We start from the raw sequence: 19,039 nt of genomic DNA on the forward strand, positions 1-19,039 counted from the left end.
ATCAACTTCTGCACCTCCTGATGCTGCTTGGCTTGCTTTTTCTTCCAGCCCCCTGCCTCTCTACTTTGGATTCCAGCAATTTTTGTTGTCATAATCCAAATTCAAACACTCACATAAAAGGATGTATCTTATGACTTCTCTCCGTGTCAGTTCCATATTCTGAAGAACATAGAGGACAAGCTCATGTCTACCTTGCTTCCATTTAGCCATTGTTTCATAGCTGAGGTGATTTGTTCGAAAGCTTCTAATCATTAACTTCTTGAATGATCAGTTCTCCATCTTGATACAAGAACAGGAGGTCATTGTCTCTGCCAAGACCTCTGGCTCCATCCCAAGGAGATGTTATGTGACAACACAAAACACAAGTTAGTTTTACCATTTTAGATTTCAGTTGATTTTCTTTATATCAGTTTAAAACTGCCTTTTTGTGGAAGTTGAATGAACAGAAACAGCCGGTAAAGTTTCATTTTAATATTTGACACCAGCACATCTTTGTAACATCAAAGATGAGAAGGTACAGCAAACACCAGCTTCACCAAGATCACAGATGTCCTTGTATTGCAGATTCCTATTTACTACAGACACTGCTATCTGCAAATCTATCTTGTACTCTTATTTTGCTGTCCAGTTGGTGTGACCATTGGCAATGAATCATCCAGGTCAATGTTTGATATCCTGGCAACAGTCAGAATGTTTTTGGACCCACACACATGCAGCATGCATACAAGAAGCCATGCTGCAACGTGAAATATGACGGAGCAGACCACTGATGAATTGAAACCATGCTATGCTTTCTGGAGATGTTCTACAAAGCCTAACACTGAAGGTATCAGGATGTGTAGCAGTTTGCTTCACACTGTACAGTCTCCAATCGTGAGGAGACAGCTTTACCCATCAGCAGTACAGCAAACACTTGACTCGAATGAAGAGTGGCATTAAACTCACTAGCTGCTTTCTGCTTGTGCCGGCCATAGAAACCTCGTCTATTTGCAATACCAACAAGAATTCATCCCCTACACCTCAATGTCCCACACTACTTTCCACCAGTCACTACTAACATTTCTATCATGAAATTGGATTCTTTCAGAACAATTTGGCAGTTTTGTGGTCAGCATAATCAAGACTATCTTTTTATTCCAAATTTATGTAATTAATTAAATTAAGTAATTTAAATTCCCCAGTTGCCCAGATTTTCCTCAGTACCCCAGGTTTTGAACTCATGTCTTTCATACCACGCCTCTAAGTCACTTATCCAGTAATACAACCACTATGCCCCACTGAAGTGCTCATCTGAGTCCTCTTTAACATAACCTCGATGAAGTTATTCTCTGCAGTTAACTGGCATTGTTCACTCTTATTTCCTCCTGTTCTGTCTGTGGGCTTTTTGTGCCTGGTGTCTCACCATATGCAGATACACCACTAATATTTTACTTCAGATTTGTGCAGAATCACTGTCTGAACTGATGTTGAGAATACAATCTAGTGATGGGGGTATGTCTTAATAATCTTCTTGTTCTTTTTTCCCCTGGGCCAAACACTGTGGATATCTGAAAGGAAAATGGTGCCAGAATAAGGTTATGGTGTGAAAATTAAGGGAAATAAGAACCATACACTTATACACTGACTACAGTTTTTAGCCACCACGCGGTGAGACATTCAGGGAAAGTGGAATGTAACAGAAGTATTAGGTAGGAGGCTGCTATCATCTGTGAAGGTTCCAATCCAGCTTTTGGCTATGTCTTAGCAACGCGCATCAAGAAAATGGCTAGAACTGTCTTCACCCTTGGGTTCAGGACAGGCAGGCCCTTCTGTCTCCTGCTGTCGCCAGTTGCGAACCAACATGAAAGCGGAAATATGCCAGTATATGCTCTTAAGTGAGTTTAGTTGATGTGGTTGTCATGGTTGAATATTTGGCAGTCTGTGATGTGGTCTGAATCTTGTAAATGAACAAGTATGTGATTTTGAGTACAAGCGTATGCTTGTTAGCCATGAGTTATAATTGACACGTGATTGGCACGAGCATAGTGACATGAGTGATATCCACTTGTGCAGTTGATATGGTTATGCCATTTGAAGGTGAATTCACTGACCTCATTGAGATTGTTAAACTACTTTTAGCACTGCATCCAAGTCCTTGAGGATTGACTCGAGATATTGACCTTTCCGACAACCCGATCCTACAGCTTTCTGAAAATTTGGAGGGTTTCTTTCCACCACTCCAAGCCCCTTTCACCCCACCCCATCCACAGCCCTAAAACACAACACTTCATCTTTTCCATGTCCTTTCACAAGATCTCCAGTGCAGTCCTGGATAAACCTCAACACATGTACTTGCCCTTTTTTTTAACTAATATTCACTTTTTCCCAGGATAGATTTTCTTAGTCTATGACCTCCAGAACCTGCTGCAGCCTCTTACACACTCTGTTTAAATGGTGTAGTCCAGCTTTCAAATGTGCTCGCAACTCACATCATACAAATGTGTCAGCCGGGGGAAGGGCATGAGAGGGGTGGAAGGGGAGGGCAATAAGATATGAATACTCTAGTTAACACTAGCTAGCTGCTGAGATCATTGGGCATGTAATACAAACCTTGTGCACTACCTTCAGTGCAGTTATTGGATTTGGTTAATTCAACATCATGTCTCAGCAACTGTTTTATTGGACTGTTCAATTCAGTCTATTTTTTAAAATTTTACATATCAAGATTATTGTCTTTATAAAAGAAGGGTTGACCCAGGGATCACAAAAACAGCAAAGGTTAGAACAATTGTACAACTTAATATCGTGCTAAAAATTAAGATAGAACATTTCACAGTTGTGAAAGTTGACATTACTATGCGACTTATTTGTCAAAACAAAATCATTTCAGTGATGAAAAGTTAATGAGTGTTAACTACATCAGGGAATTGGTAACAGTGCTGGTTAATCATGTTACTATAGTGGCCCATCTCACTGTTTCAGTCACTATAGATTGCTAAAATAGCCCTATATTTATTAAATAGTAAAATGTTATTTGTAGTATAAATTGTTTTCTATATAATTCACAGAATCAATGGTTGCAGGCATGGAACTCCATTTTAAAAGTCCCTCTATGAAAATGCATAATGCTCTATTACCAGGCAAGTTCTGATACCCAGAATTTATTTCAATCATTCAACACTTCAACAGCCATTATTGTTTGTGTGTGATCAGGAAATGCTGCTGATAACATTGTAACTCAGTGGCACTATTCTTTCAGTTTAAAAAATATATTTTATTGTGTCATCCAAATTATTTGATGTTCTTATGCTGGTGTAAATTGAACCGCTGAGCTTTGGAACAAAAGGCAGTGTTTGCTCCTGCACAGGTCGTCAGTTCTGTTCTTAACTTGAAATTTTTATTTTCAGAAGCTGAAGCCAGAGCACTAGCCAAGGAAAGGCAGAAGAAGGACAATCATAACTTGAGTACGCTTTTCTCTATTTCCTTTTTATTAATCACATCACAAAATAGTTACACATGTTACTTATCCAATTCAAAATATGCTTAACTTTTTTTTAAAAGTGTAAGGATTTGAGCATTTCATTTTATTCTCTCATGGCAGTGAGGTTCTTTCAAGGAGATCTACTTGACTTATCCTGGAGGCAACTTAGTAGATAACATAAGAGACCAAAAGGTCAGTTAGACTCGAAATGTCAGCTCTTTTCTCTCCTTACAGATGCTGCCAGACCTGCTGAGATTTTCCAGCATTTTCTCTTTTGGTTTCAGATTCCAACATCCGCAGTAATTTGCTTTTATTTAGTAGATAACATGAATGGTGTCCGGATTAAGCATATGTCTTGCTATTTATATTGTGCATTGCCAGTCCACTGTTGTGCCCCAAATCAGTCAGATTTATTGAGGTACTTTTTATGATAGCCAGATAGTCATTATTCCAGCATTGATGGAAGTTCACCTGGCAAACCTAAGGAAATCCCATCAAAGGAATTGCTGAGGGAATTGAATTTTCCTCTGGACAATTCTTTTGTGGTGGAATTGCCTGAAAGTTTCCAGAAAAATTGGAGACCTCGAGTGGTTCTGATAGAATTAAGTAAAATAGTGACTCAAAAGTGTTAGACTATTAGGTACATAATATAATATCCGAGTAACTATTAAACAGACTTCATACATACCCAGCTCTATTTCCCCAGACCACTTACGCTTTCCAGACTTGACATTTCCAAGGCATGACAATACCACCTAGGAATCGACACCAACACCACTCCCCAAATCCCACCACATACCCTTCGCCACTCACCAAGATCATCCTCAGACCTGACCTAACCCCTGCTGCCCAACTGACCAGCCATATCCCTCCCCACATTGAATAGACTCAATCCAAACTAGTCCCTATCACAACCCACTCCTTCATCTGCTGAACCCAGCCCAATTTCCAGGCCAGAGCACCTCAGAACTGACACACACCCTCCCGATCCCCTGCCAGACCTGACTTCTCCAGCCCAACCCAACCTGACTCAACATTTACTTACGCTCTCACCCACCTGGCATCCAACCTACCTGGTACCCTATTCCTTGCCCAACAGACCTTCTTTCACCTGAAACACTACCCTCTCTCCAGCTGGCACCCTGCTTACCTTGGCATGATACCTACTTGGCACACTGCCTCCCTTGTCCATGTGGCACTCTAAAGTCACACTTACCTTCTTTACATTATCTTTGACAGCAGCTGTTAAAGTGGCTGTTAGGACGTTTATATTGCAGAATACAGCAGCTGACTGCTGTGAAAAGTAGACATGGTTTGTCTTCCTCTAAAAGCTCTGGGCTACTGGGCAAACTGTTAAAATAAAAGTTTGGTTCTGCATTACCCAGGGAGCCCTAATCAGAATCTCCCCTCAGAAATGTAGAAGCCCTTTCTTTCGTAATAGCGAAGTGGTAATCTGGATGAGATTGCCAAACCCTGGAAAAACTGGCTCATTGTTTCTGAATAAATTTTTTTTCTTGGACTGAGATTCTTTACTTTTTTTCTCCAAGTTGAAAGGAGGAGGAGGTTCAACATTAATGATCGTATAAAGGAACTGGGTACGTTAATCCCAAAGTCCAATGACCCGTAAGTAAAGCTTCAGTTAAATTTTAGAATTTGTTTTTAGCTATTTATTGACCCCCCCCCCCTTTGAAAATTATAAACCACTTTTTATCTTCGACATCTTGGGGATACTTTCTGTTTGAATGAAATAATTAATTTTTGGGCAGGCTGCAAATTTGCCACTAAATAATTGGGTTTTCCTTATTGACTGTTTACCTTCTTGTTTGTTATAACAAATCTCCATTGAAATTTAAAGTAAAGCCAATTAGAAGGTGTAAAAATACTGACAGGAAAGATAAGTGTAACACAGGTTCAACAGGATTTGATCTCTATCTTATTACCAATGCAATTACTTTTACAATGAAGGGTGAAAGTGAAGTGAACTTTTCCAGCAAAAATCCAATGATCACCTGTTTCAATTTAGGCTGCAGCAAAATAATGTTAAATAATAATAAGATCCTAAATAATATACTTTCTAATATGTTTCTGCCAAAGTAACTGCAGCCCATAATTTATTTTTATCTGACTCTTTACTAGTTGTAATGCTCATCAGCAACATTAGTCAATCCACAATTTATGCTTGAATTAAAAACGTGATAGATGCCATTTTAAGCATGATCCCTTTGCTCAGCTGCAGATACTCTGCTATGCATTTTTACAGCCCTACCATTTCTAATGCTGCAGATGTCATATGAATACAGCCTTTCTGTCTTTATCTAAAGCGAATGATAAAGGCTATGTTGTAACCATCAAATGCCGACGCCCATTTCTGTTACCAACAGCTAAAAACAGCACAGACCAAGATCAGTTTAAAAAGTATTTATCATTTCCTTTCCATTATTGTAAACTACAAAGTTGTGCTTACAGTGTTTTAAGTGCACACAGATTGTTTGGGCAAAAATAGGTGTTGACTGACTAATTTTCACATCCTGGAAGTGCAGTTACCTTGTTCATAAGCATCATCACTTCAATGACTCAGTACTGACTGCAACAACAAAGTAAATTGCACTTCATTAATGATAGTCAAAGTATCCAACAGATACAGTCATGGTGAAAGATATCACTATTACCATTGATTTTACATCTGCTCTTCAAAATTTACCTTTGTGTTTTCTGATTATACCAAATAAGGAATATTCTAAAACAAAGTTACTTGTTCTTAAAAAAAGGAAACATGGCATCCTATAAGAGTTCAGGAATTCTGCGGTATAAAACTCTCTCACTTACAAATTCTAATGCCAAAATCTTAATTTATAACAATGAAACTTTGGTTGTGCCTGACCTAATAAAAATGGTATGTATAAATCGAGTAAAATTTATGAATCAGGATTTTATAAGTACTTAACAGAATAATGCAGTGAAGACAATGTGGAAGTTTCTTATCCTTCCAGTCCAGGATTCCTTGAATATTGCCACTACAGGTTATGCTTTTCTTCTGCTCTTCGAGTACTATTATGTTAAACTGTTACTCAGAAGAAGCATGCAAGAGAAGCTGCAGTATACTGTTCCATAAGAGACTGAATTCCAAGCTTTCATTCCTAATTCCAAGGGTTTCTTGCTCTTTATTAGAAAATTATTCAAATTAACTCTCTGGTTTAAAAATGAGAGTCTTTTGGTGTCTCCCAACCTTTATAACGAGAGGTCACGTAGGTAGAACAAATGTCCTCCATTTGTTCCCTGAGGTCCAGTGTGAACAAATTGTGTGAACAAATAAAGAATCCTTTCAGATTCAGCAAAGTTGTATAGACAACTTTACATCCCCTGATCAGTCATACAAAGTATTATAAATATTTCATCTCAACAACCCCAAAAACCCTAAATAAATGAAGAACAAATGTTTCCAACATGACATCAGGATGACTGTTCATAATATACATGGTTTGCTCTAGTGTTGCGATTAATTAATCAAGTTAACAATCTGAAACCTATTCAGAAGCATTGTTCTTGTTTAAAAACAGCTATCATACTCAAACTGTTGACTTGCTTATTTCTTTATAACTGAGAAGCAAACTTGCAATTACACCTTGTTTAATCAAAACCGATACAATTGCTTAAATTCTAGAGTGTGGCTGTGGAAAAATGCAGCACATCAGGCAGCTTCCGAGGAGCATGAAAATTGGTGTTTCGGGCAAAAGACCTTCAATTGCTTAAAGCCATTTTCTTTGATATTTTTAAGTCATCAAAACCAAGCTTACAAGCAGCTGTTCTGTTAATTATCTTGCGAACACAAATTGAATATAGACCTGTTTTAAAACAAGGAGCTGAGGCAAATCTTAAAATGTTACTTCAAACCATTGTAGAATCCTACAATTTGTTAATATAATCCCAGAATTTGATGGAATAATCAAAATCTTACAATCCTGATCAACGTTAGTGCTAACAATACAGTGAGAACTGTTACAGCCTTTTATATTTCATGCAGTCTTCCATTTTCTTAATATGTTGTACTTAATTTATTCATCAATCTTATAAAAAAGGGGGAAGAATGAATTAACTTTGTCAAATTCTAAACTCATACCTCTGGCTTTCTGTCCAGCATTCAACTAATCGAGTCATTTAAAGTCTGCTAACCTTTTTAATAGAAAGGATCTTATTTTCATTTTGTAACTTACATAAGCAGCCTATAACATTGAATCAACATGATGTTGGAAGATTTCCTCTTCTGGAACATCAATTTATTTGTAGGTCATTTCTACTTGACAGAGCTTGGGATTGTTTAATACTGTTTTCTTGCCAAAGACAGATTCTTCCCTGTAACATCAATTTCTTTGAGACTATTGTGAGATGAACCATGTTCAGTAGCATAAGAAATTAATGTAGTTGCTACATATACTTAGATGGAGGAATTTAGTTGCACTCCAAGGCTGGAACGAGCTGGATGGAAGAGTTTGACCCCTTCATTCAAGCAGATAGGTCCAAAACAAATTGAAAACCAGAGAATTGATTAATTCAGGGAGCCTGCCTTTTTTTGATTAACTTAATTTATTGTATTATAATGTATTGTATAATTAACAATTAGCAAACTATTCTTATTAGAAGTGAGGACTGGGAGTAAGAGTAAACGACCTGGTCCCTTGAATCTGCTCAATGATTACTATGATCATGCCTGATTTTCAGCGTCAACATACCTTTCCTCTGCTTCCCATATCCCTCAGCTTCCTGAGAAAACAAAAACTCTGTCTACATCAGATTTAAATATACTCAACGATGGGGCATCCATAACCCTCTGCGATAGGTAATTCCAAAGAATCATAGATGTCTAAATGAAGTTGTTTCTCCTTATCCATATCATAAATGATTAACTTATTTATTCTGAGACTGTGTATCCCTGTGATTGAGATTTCTCAGCCTTGGGGAGCAACCTCTTGGAATCTATCCCAGCAAGCCTTGTTAATTCCAGTGTAATTACCCCCTTATCCTTGGGGGTAGCCCTATTTACTAATCCTTTCAACCCTGGAAGCGGTCTGGTGAGTGTTAGCTGTACCTTAAATATGGGTCCCAAAACTGCAGATCACATTCCAGGTATGGTCTCATTGTAGCATAATCTCCATATTCATTTCCTCCAATCGCTTTGTAATCCAGGCCAAGACTTTTTTATATTTCAAAAATATATTTTATTCATAAAATAAATTTGATGGTCTGTACAGTTGGTCATGCCATACATACATAAACATTTGCATACAAAGATCAGAATTTATCATTTGTATATACAGGTCTGTACATTTATCAATCATATGTCCATATACTTAGCTGAGGCGTCAGCAGAGCCCAAGTGACTGCGTGGACCCCCTGTTCTTCTTAGGCAGGCAGATGTTACATGGTGGTCTTTCCCCACCGTGCCTTGGCGGCAGCTGCCCCAAGCTTCAGCGCGTCCCTCAATACATAGTCCTGGACCTTTGAATGTGCCAGTCTGCTACACTCAGTCAGGGTCAACTCCTTCAGCTGGAAGATCAACAAGTTTCGGACCACCCAGAGAACGTCCTTCACTGAGTTGATGATCCTCCAGGCACAATTGATGTTCGTCTCGGTGTGCGTCCCGGGGAACAGACCATAGAGCACGGAGTCCCACGTCACGGCGCTGCTCGGGACAAACCTTGACAAACATGTCATTTGCTTTCCTAACTGTTTGATTGTTTGCTATATCTGTATGCTAACTTTAAGTGAACTCAATAAGGAGTACAATCTTTCTGAAGCTCCTTGTTACCTCCTCACAGCTTATGTTATCACCCATGTTTGCATTACTAGCATAATGTGGCCTCTTTGACTAAGTCACTGAAATAGATTGTAAATAGCTGAGGCTGTAGCACTGATCTTGGTGGCATTGCACTTGTTACAGTCTGTCAACCTGATTGTGCATATTCAAATCTGTTTGTCTGTTTGTCAAACCTCTGTCCAGACTAATAAATGATCCCTCACTCTGTTTGTGTGTATTTCCTTTTGTATGGAACCTATTGATACCTTACGGAAATCTGAGATTAATACTGTTACATGCCTCCCTTTATCCGTCCCTTTATCCTACAAGTTACACCCTCATTAATCTCAATTTCCTTTTCATAAACTTATGTCCACTCTGTATGGTGAAACTATACTTTTCTTAATAAGACTTGCTTATTAATGGATTCCATCATTTTTATGATAACGGATATCTGGCCAACTCTCCTCTACTTTCTTCATTTTTCTCTCCTTCCTTTCTTAATAGATGTTTAATGTTGACTAATTTCCAATCCACTGAGTCCATTCTTGAATCTAGGGAATTTGGATTAATTTTAATTAATATTGGTAATTTGTCAGTATTTTATAAAAATGAGAAAACATATTTTACACCAAAGCAGTTGCTCCCACATGGCAGTCTTTGATCTATAATTTGTGATTATGTTACGTTGATGCAATGAGATTTAAACCATATATTAAAATATCTTTTTGGCATCATCTTACAGTTAATTTGAAAGGGTTATGCTATGGTTACCCTTTAAGATAGTTTTGTTGTTTACTGGTAGTTACTCATACAAGCTTTTACTGTAATCTAAATTTGCCTTGAGCATCTTTTGCCTAATATTTAATCTTTTAACAGGGACATGCGTTGGAACAAAGGCACTATTCTAAAGGCATCTGTGGATTATATTCGAAGGCTTCAAAAAGAACAACACAGAGCAAAAGACTTTGAAACACGACAGAAGAAACTGGAACATGCCAACAGACACTTAATACTGAGGATACAGGTTCATTAAGCAAACTTAATACTTTATTCCTTTCTCCATTTATTTTTCTCAGCTTTATAGCTCAGTCAAGAAATCCCCTACTTCCCAGGCTTTTTCCAATTTTAATCAAATCAATACATTTAATATGTTTTTGAATACTGAAGCATAAAATGTTTAGGCTCAGAAACTGACCATTCATCCAATGAGTTTTACTCCCCCACGCTCTTAGCTGTTCCCCTTTGCCAAGACGCTTTCTAATTCTCGAAAAATGTTGTTTAATTAATTGCTTTTGTCAGATAATTGGGCATTCCGTATATACCCATTGGAAACAACTACTTTCTAATTTGTGCTGTCTCATTGCAATCTCACGAAACAGTGGACAGAATATATCCCTAGTCATAGAGATGTACAGCCTGGAAGCAGACCTTTCAGTCTAACATGTCCATGCCAAACAGCTATCCTAAATTAATCTCCAAACCCTTCCTATTCATATGCCTTTTAAATGTTGTAATTGAATCTGCCTCTACCAGTTTCTCTGACAGTCCATTCTATACACACCACACACTCTGTGTGAAAATGTTTCTCTTCAAATCAGTTTTAAAGTTCTCCTCTTACCTTAAACCTATGCACTCTAGTTTTGGACTCCCAAACTGCAGGGAAAAGACTTTGACTATTCACTCTATGCATGCCATTCATAATTTTATGAACCTCTATAAGGTCACTCCTCAATTGTCCCAGTATGTTCAACTTCTCCCTATAGCTCAAACCCTCCAATCCTGGCAACATCCTTGTAAATGTTTTCTGAACCCTTTCAGGTTTAGCAATATCTTTCCTATAGCAAGGAGACAAGAACTGAATGAAGAATTCCAAAAGTGACCTAACCAGTGTCCTGGACAGCCACAACATGACTTTCCAATTCCAATATTCAATGCACTGACCAATAAAGGCAACTATACCAAGCGCCTTCTTCACTATCCTGTCTACCTGTGCTTCCACTTTCAAAGAACAATGAACCTGCACTCTGAGGTTCCTTTGCTCAGCAACACTCTCCAGGACTTTACCATTGAGTGTATACATTCTGCCCTGATTTGGCTTACCAAAATGTAGCTCCTTACATTTATATCCACTAAACTCCATCTGCACTCCTCAGCCCATCGGCCCATCTAATCAAGGTCCTGCTGTATTCTGAGGTAACCTTCTTCACTGTCCGCTATGCCACCAATTTGTGTCATCTGCACATTTGCTGACATTTCCTCATATATTCACATCCAAATCATTTGTATAGATGAGAAAAGAACAGTGAACACAGCACTGATCCCTGAAGCACACCATTGTTCACAGGTCTCCAGTCCAAAAAGCAGCCCTCCACCATGCTCTGTGTCCTACCTTCTAGCTAATTTTGTTTCTAAATGGCTAGTTCTCCCTGTAATCCATTGTGATGTAACCAGTCTACCATGCATAATCTTGTTGAATGCCTTACTAAAGTCTTACTAATTTCCTTATCATAATTTTTCATAATTTTGAGGAGTTGTATTAGATCACTCTTAAACTTTCAGAAATATTGATAAATGTCCCAACTTCTCATAAATGTCTTTTCATAATTGTAAACTCTTGCAGTTGTACACCCTACTGATATTGTCCTACAACATTTCCATTGATTTTATGTCCTTTGTCTGATAAGGTGCTTAAAACTATACAATACTCCGGCCTATCTAAGATCTTGTATGTATTTGACATTCCCCTTTATGTTTTTAACCTATAGGTTTAGATTTGGCTTTTCCTTGTTAAGACCTTATTCAATTGCATCATCCTCATGATGTCTGTATGACCACGCCAAGGTTCTTTTACTCCCAAAATTTTAAATCTGAATTCCTAACTTTGGCCTAATAAACATGAGCAGCCCTCCCAAAAAGAAATTCCTGTATAACTCCAATCATCTTGATTCCAATTTAGGCATGCCTACCTTACAACCAAAAGTCACTTCAATTCTTGCTCTTCAAACACTGCCGATCCATGCAACCGATAATTCTATGTGTTATAATTTTTGGTATGTCTTTAGAGTGTTAGTATTCACTTCCCTGAATCAGATAGTTTAGAGTTCAAGCTGCACTGCATGGAGTTGAACACACAGTTGAACTGTGTTGCAAGCTAGCACTGACCACACCACCACAAGATAATTAATCATTGTCAGAAAGAATTAGTGAAATATTTTTTATAACTAATTTTTAAAATTTCAAGGAATCTGGGAACTGTACAATTTTAAGGGGTGCATTGAGTCGGGAAAACAACTATCTTTCAACAGAATCTGTGTATATTTGGACTTTGTTATTGTGTTCAACTCTCAGGAACTTGAAATGCAAGCCCGTGCACATGGATTACCACTGGTTAACCCTTCTGGCCTCTGCTCACCTGATATTACTGGACGGAACATTAAACTAGAGCCAGTAACTGATGAGTGCCACAACAATAGCTTACAACACCACTCAGACCTTTCTCGCACTACTGCTGCTACTACGCTGAATCTGTCTGATGGAACTCTCACCTTCAATGATAACCTTGGACATGCTGGCACCTACAGTGCTCCCACAAAAATGGGTTCCAAGCTAGATGATATTCTGATGGACGATACTCTGTCACCTGGGGAAGCAACTGACCCACTCCTCTCATCTGTATCACCTGGTGCTTCAAAGACAAGCAGTCGGCGAAGTAGCATGAGCGTGGAAGATAGTGAAAATGGGTGTTAGCGCGCAAAGTGTTTTTTTAACTCTTCATCTGATACTTCATTTTTCCTTAAAGTTCTCTTCGTGTTTTTTTTTATTTAGCTTAAAAAGATCTTGTGTTGCAACTGTAGACCTATTTATCAGTCCAATAAAGTCAGCAGAGTTAATAGAAATAAATGGAAGCATTGGAAAACAGAACTGTATCTGTCTGTGGAAAGGCAGGAAACTGTTGCACTGCCAGATAAGCGGAGAAGGCAATGATGATACTCAGACAGTAGAAGACAAAAGTAGCTATTTGGGAATGTAGATGGTTGATTTTATTCTAAAGTCACTTAAGGCCTTGAAGTAAATGTAGGAGAAACAAAATCAATGTACCTTTTAATTTGGGCAAATATTTTCTATTGTCTGTTTCTTAATATTTACATATGTTTTAATTCATTTTTACGGCAAGTTTGATTTTGCATGACCTGTACTCATTGATTTATTTTCATGCTAGTCCTTTCAGATTTTTATTTTTTATTTGAGTAAGTAGTTGTATGAATATGCATACGCTGAAGGGTACTGGCATTCAGTAAGGCAATACTTAATATTTCTTCAGGATGTTTTTAGTGGAGAGTTTGTTGCATTGGACACAGACACTTGAAGTCAGGACAAGACGTTTTTAGTGAAGTGTCTGCATATTTTGTATTTCAAAACCCAATCTTATTTAGACATGTTTTTAAATTAACTTTGAAAATGAGAGCATTACTTGTTCAGAAAACATGATTGTAGTACATATATCTAAAGTGATGCTTTAGGAGCTAACTTGATGTGCTATTTATTTTATTTTTAAATGGTGAGAGTAACTATTAGAAGAAAATGTGCTGTATGTAGTTGGAACTCTACCTTTTTATTCTCTAATGATACCTCTTATGGTAGTAGATCTACATGTTAAGTCCCTCAGCACTGCAGCATGCTAAAAAAAAACAGCTTTCTGCTTATGAAATCATTACTTGATAGTGTACTTGCTCCTGATGAAGTTATTTGGATAATCTTTCTGATTGTTTGATGATGTCTGTCAAGGTGATGGCCAGTACAGGGTATTCATTAACTGCGATCATCATAGTGAAAGAAGCAGAGGAGATAAAGTGTGTTGCATTGTGAAGTGAGCATGAGGACGGAATTATGATGTGACACACAGTTTGTTCCATGAGTGAAAATTATTTTTAATTCACGGGGTTTTATGCCTGAAATAGGTGTAGATAATCTTACTCTTGAATAAGATAAATTGTGTGCCCTACTATGATCTCTTTCACAGTTTTACGGTTGTATATTATAATGTACGGAAATGTTCAGTGAGAATAATTATTTACCGTTGTGTTTTGTGATGTACTCCACTCACCTCTGCCACAACAGATTTATAGTGGTGATCAAGAAAAGACTAGCGTTTTGTCAAAGTAAATCAATCAACTGATCATCACAGTGATTGGAATAACCCTATTTTAACTACAACAGTGTTGTAACAGTAGAAATATGAAGCTACATCATCTACTTTGTTGTGGATCTATGCAATTTCAGTAGCTGTACTTGCATTGAACTGTGCCTAGGTAATTGTTTTACATTCATACCATTAGTTGTGTGAAAGCTGTGATGAAGTGAAGAATTTTTAAATAGGTTTTAAATTTACAATGTACTGTATGTGGCAGCGAAACATGAATTCAGAATGAAGTGCCTTAAAATCGATTGCTAAGTCTTTTGGATATGCACTGACTGAAGGGTGTAATACATGAAGGTTTGGCCTGTGTACAAGTATATATGACTTTGCTTGCTGCGTGAATTCAGAATGAGACCTTCCAGTTTCTTTGATGATATGATTCAATGTTTTATTGACATTGTGCCACTCTTCTGTGTAACTAACCTCAAGAGACTGCTTTTAAGTTTAATCTGAAGGGAATTGACTACACAGCCTTGTTCTGCCAAAATCCTGGGACAGAAGTATGCAATACTATAATGTTATGTTGAAAGCAATAATTCTTGTTAAATCTTTTCAAAACAGCAAGTGGAGAGAAAAATAGGTAAAATAATGAAAGATAAGCACAACAGCCATGCACTTACGGAGATGTGATTTGAAATAAAAGATGCACTTGATAGATGGGAGACTGTTGTTTTAGCTGTTAACAAAGTATAAAACCTGTGTTTCTTGAAAAAAGTAGCTTAAAATACTGCCTTTTAATGAGCTAATTGGTACTGTAATGTGATATTCATTTGCTGCCAGATGCAGCATGCTTTGTGTGTGGTCCATTGGAATGTAAATCGCAGACTTTTTAAAAAATTTTTAACCCTGGCCTTACTATCATAGACGATACACAATTATTGGTTGTGGTTGATGTATTTCATTCCATAAGGAAATCTAACCACTTTACCATCATTACTTATTCATTGTAATGACCAGCTTTATATCTGGTTAATAAAGACACACTGTAAAATAAAGCTGGTTTTGGTCATCTCAGCTCCAGGATATCACACTTGGAGCTGTCCAGACATCTTGAGATGCTTCATTGCTAACTTCCCTCTGCCATAAGGCCAGATTCGGAATGCTTACTGATGATAAATGTTCAGTTCCAATGACACTTTCTTAGATAAGGAAGAACTCCTAACTCACTTTAATAAGAATTGGATAATACTGCACTGATAAGTTGCAAATAGTGTTCACACTACAAAGGGTCGAGAGTGTAGTGCTGGAAAAGTACAGCAGATCAGGCAGCATCCCAGGAGCAGGACAATCAATGTTGATTCTCCTGCTCCTCAGATGCGGCCTGACCTGCAGTGCTGTTCCAGTGCTACACTCTCGACTCCGATCTCCAGCATCTGCAGTCCTCATTTTCCCCTCACTTTACAAAGGTACCAGGCAATGAGCCAGCAAGAGAACCTTAGCATTTCCCTTTGCCATTCAGCACCATCACTGAGCTACCCATCAATCAGAATGAACTTCCTGAGGATTACAACTCACAAGAAACATAACTGAAGCATCCATATAAATACTGCCATCACAAGAGCAGGCAAGAAATGAGGAACTATAAGTGATGATTATTTTTCTAGCTCCAAAGAGGAGGTCTGATATCAAGGCATAAGTCAGGAATGTGCTGAAATAGTAAACACTTGCCTGGTTACCCAAAGCTCCAACAATACCCTAGTAACCTAATTGTGTTCAGGACAAAGCAGCCCACATCCGCCACCTTAAAATTCACTCCTTACCAACAGAGTGATGTGTCACCTGAGTTATCATTGATATCATCTGTGAGACGCACTGCAACAGTTCCCAAGAGTCCTTTGAGAGCACCTTTCAAACCCAGTCTTTGAAGTAAAATCGTCATACGCTCACTAGACTGCAGGACTGCTCTGTGCTGCTGTTGGTTTAACCTGAGGGTCACTGTGCCTCGGGGCTTTGGGGGAGCAGAGGTTGAGAAGGAGAATCCTTTATGCTAACCTCAACCCCAGTGCGTGAATTGAACTCATGCTTGCAGTGTTAGTCTGCATCACAAACTAGCCAAGCTAAATCTTGTTCTTTATCACCTGGAAGAACAAGGACAGAAGGCACATGGGAGCATCACCGCCAAGTTCCTTTCCAATGCATATAATATCTTGACTTTAAAAAATGTTATTATTCCTTCACTGTTACTGGAACAAAATCCTGGAACCCCCTCCCTGGATATCTCTTGACCATGTGAAATTAAGTGGTCCAAGAGTCATCATCTCATCACCACCACCTCACCCGTAATTAGGTGGTTAATAGATGAGCTGACCTTACTAGTTATCTCCATATCCCATGATCAAATTTTTAAAAATACACTACATCTGACAGTTATGTATCTTCTATATATTTTGGCTTATTTTCATATTTCTGCCACAATTATTGTGCCATGCAAAGAACCCTATGAATCTAAAGTAATATGCATTCAACACAACTATTTACTGGCTATCTTTCAACCTCATCATCTGAGAAATGCAAATGTGATGGTACTCAGCTTTAAGCCTCTTGGACCTAAGCCACAACAACAAAACATGTCATAAAACATTACTCAATGTTTCTGGCTCCTTGTATTTGTTTACCTTTGCGTGAACAGTCACATAACATTATGTTAACAAATTAAAACAGATCAACATTTTCCCAAAATATTATTGAATGTTTACCTGTACTTTTGTGTCATAGAGAAAGTACAGTAAGTGAAGAATGCAAACAAACCTTATTTGTTTTACAACTTTGTTGCTTGTGGATTAAGAAATGAACCACTTGAATACTATTTTCCTGAGATCCCTCCATAGTGTCAGAATCCAGTGTGATAGTACAAGTGATAACTTTTTAGAATTAATTAGAGTACTCCTATCCAGAATATCTCTCGTTACATAGTGGTTTCCACCTGGAATTAACTCTGTAGTAAGTCTAAAAATTATGAAATATGTGTTAGTTTCAAATTGCACAAAATAGGGTAAAAAGCACAGTAAATAAAGATGTGAGTTGCCATTTATGAAGAAAAGCTTGAAAGGCTTTTTTATAGCTTCAGCTCCTCTATATAGACTCCAGGTTCAGAGACGATTCTCTGAGATTCTCTGTTACATAAATTATACACAATATATTGTGACAACATTTAATGATACTGAAACTGCAACTCCTGATTGTTACTTTTGTAAATATATTTGTAAGTACATTTGATGGAATAGTACCTGTGGTTAGTTTATAAGTTTCAGACTTTTTACTTTTTGCCAAAAAATTTACATTCTTAATGTATAGAAATGATTAATAACATAGTTACCAACATATTTAAATAAAGGGCATCAAAATATTGTCTTTCTCCTCTAGTGTTCATTTCTATTTTTGTGTAGTCAGACATTGTGATATATTAAAGACTTTCAGTTATAGGATGGACTTTTTTGCTGGTTTCTACATTTATCATTATGCGTATTAAATTTCTATTATGTGTGAGTTTAGTTTAAAATACTTGGGAAAGTGGATGAATTCACCTTGAAATCCCCAAAACACCCAAAAACATTCAACACCGAAGGTGATAATGAGAGAAAAGTTGCTCTGAGTTGAATGGAAAGAATCTCTCAGACTTTGTTGCTCTTAGCACAAGCATTTGCTGCTGATACTTTCACTCACAAGGGAAGTTATCAGAGAAACAAGCTACAATTGACTGAAAGGCAAGCAGGATAATTAGAAAGGAAAGACAGTGAGTGAGAATGTAAAGAAGTAAGTGAATAAATTGGGGAAACCTTTTGCTGCATTTGTTGGCTGGGTGTGAATGTGGAATAACATTTGCTTGCAAGCCACTTGTTGTGGAACCAAGGTGGGAAGGTGTTGGGGGTGGTGGTAAAGGGGGAGGGTGTGGGGGGGGGGGGGTGTCAGGTGAGACCTTATGCTAAGAAACCAAGGGTAGGAAGCTGTCAGGAGTTTAGACTCCCAGGCTTGATGAGGATGGGTGTGTGCTTTGGAGGTTGGATGCACTGAAAGAAGGTCAAAGTATTGTTGAGAAGACTCAAAGAAGTGTGAGTGGGGGAGAGAAGGAGACTGAGAAGGAGGCAGGGTAAAAGGAAACTGTAAGGTTGGGGGAAAGGGCGACTGCCACAGAAGGAGAACAATTTTGAAGCTAATCCTGAAACAGTACTCGGCTAAGTGGAACCTAAGAATATTTCAAATGACTTTGCTAATGAATTCTTTATAAATGTATGTGGAATCTCTCGCTAAAAGCTGTCTATGTTCAGAAGCTACAATATTGCAATAGATGTGATGGATGCTTTTGTAAAAAATCTTGTCAGCTATTAAATCACAGTTAGAGATTGAAATAAAATAGGTCATAGCTGTCTACTGAAAATGTTTCAGCTTTGTGCATATGTGTAAGAAATTAGCTAATTGGTATGAGCTGTGACCTCACAATATGTGGACGTTGTGTTTAGGTTGATGACATTTTGTATGGTAGAAGTGTATCAGTTAGTTTGTGGGGAAAAACTTTTGTCGCTTAGTATTCTGACATGCACGAATTTAAATACTATGATGTTAAAGCTTTAGTGCTTTCCTTGTTAGTTGT

General features: G+C 37.8%; 1 protein-coding gene across 5 annotated transcripts in view; it reads left to right on the forward strand.

The window, feature by feature from the left end:
* Nucleotides 1–18,253, forward strand: part of LOC122559083 (microphthalmia-associated transcription factor-like) — a 286,328-nt gene extending 268,075 nt beyond the window's left edge. For 4 of the 5 annotated variants that reach the window (XM_087994442.1, XM_087994439.1, XM_087994443.1 and 1 more), the window contains 5 exons: nucleotides 3,048–3,119; nucleotides 3,387–3,443; nucleotides 5,008–5,083; nucleotides 10,131–10,278; nucleotides 12,603–18,252. In XM_087994442.1, the coding sequence (XP_087850568.1) occupies nucleotides 3,048–3,119; nucleotides 3,387–3,443; nucleotides 5,008–5,083; nucleotides 10,131–10,278; nucleotides 12,603–13,001 (752 nt within the window). In that variant the 3' untranslated portion in view covers nucleotides 13,002–18,252. Of the gene's footprint in view, nucleotides 1–3,047; nucleotides 3,120–3,386; nucleotides 3,444–5,007; nucleotides 5,084–10,130; nucleotides 10,279–12,602 lie in introns of all 5 variants that reach the window. The other variant, XM_087994440.1, reaches the window with a different exon arrangement.
* The last annotated feature ends 786 nt before the right edge of the window (nucleotides 18,254–19,039 follow it).

Source organism: Chiloscyllium plagiosum, unplaced genomic scaffold (assembly GCF_037043375.1).
Source record: "Chiloscyllium plagiosum isolate Xiang-an unplaced genomic scaffold, Cpla_swu_hap1 HiC_scaffold_14, whole genome shotgun sequence".
In the NCBI taxonomy this organism is placed as follows: Eukaryota; Metazoa; Chordata; class Chondrichthyes; order Orectolobiformes; family Hemiscylliidae; genus Chiloscyllium; species Chiloscyllium plagiosum.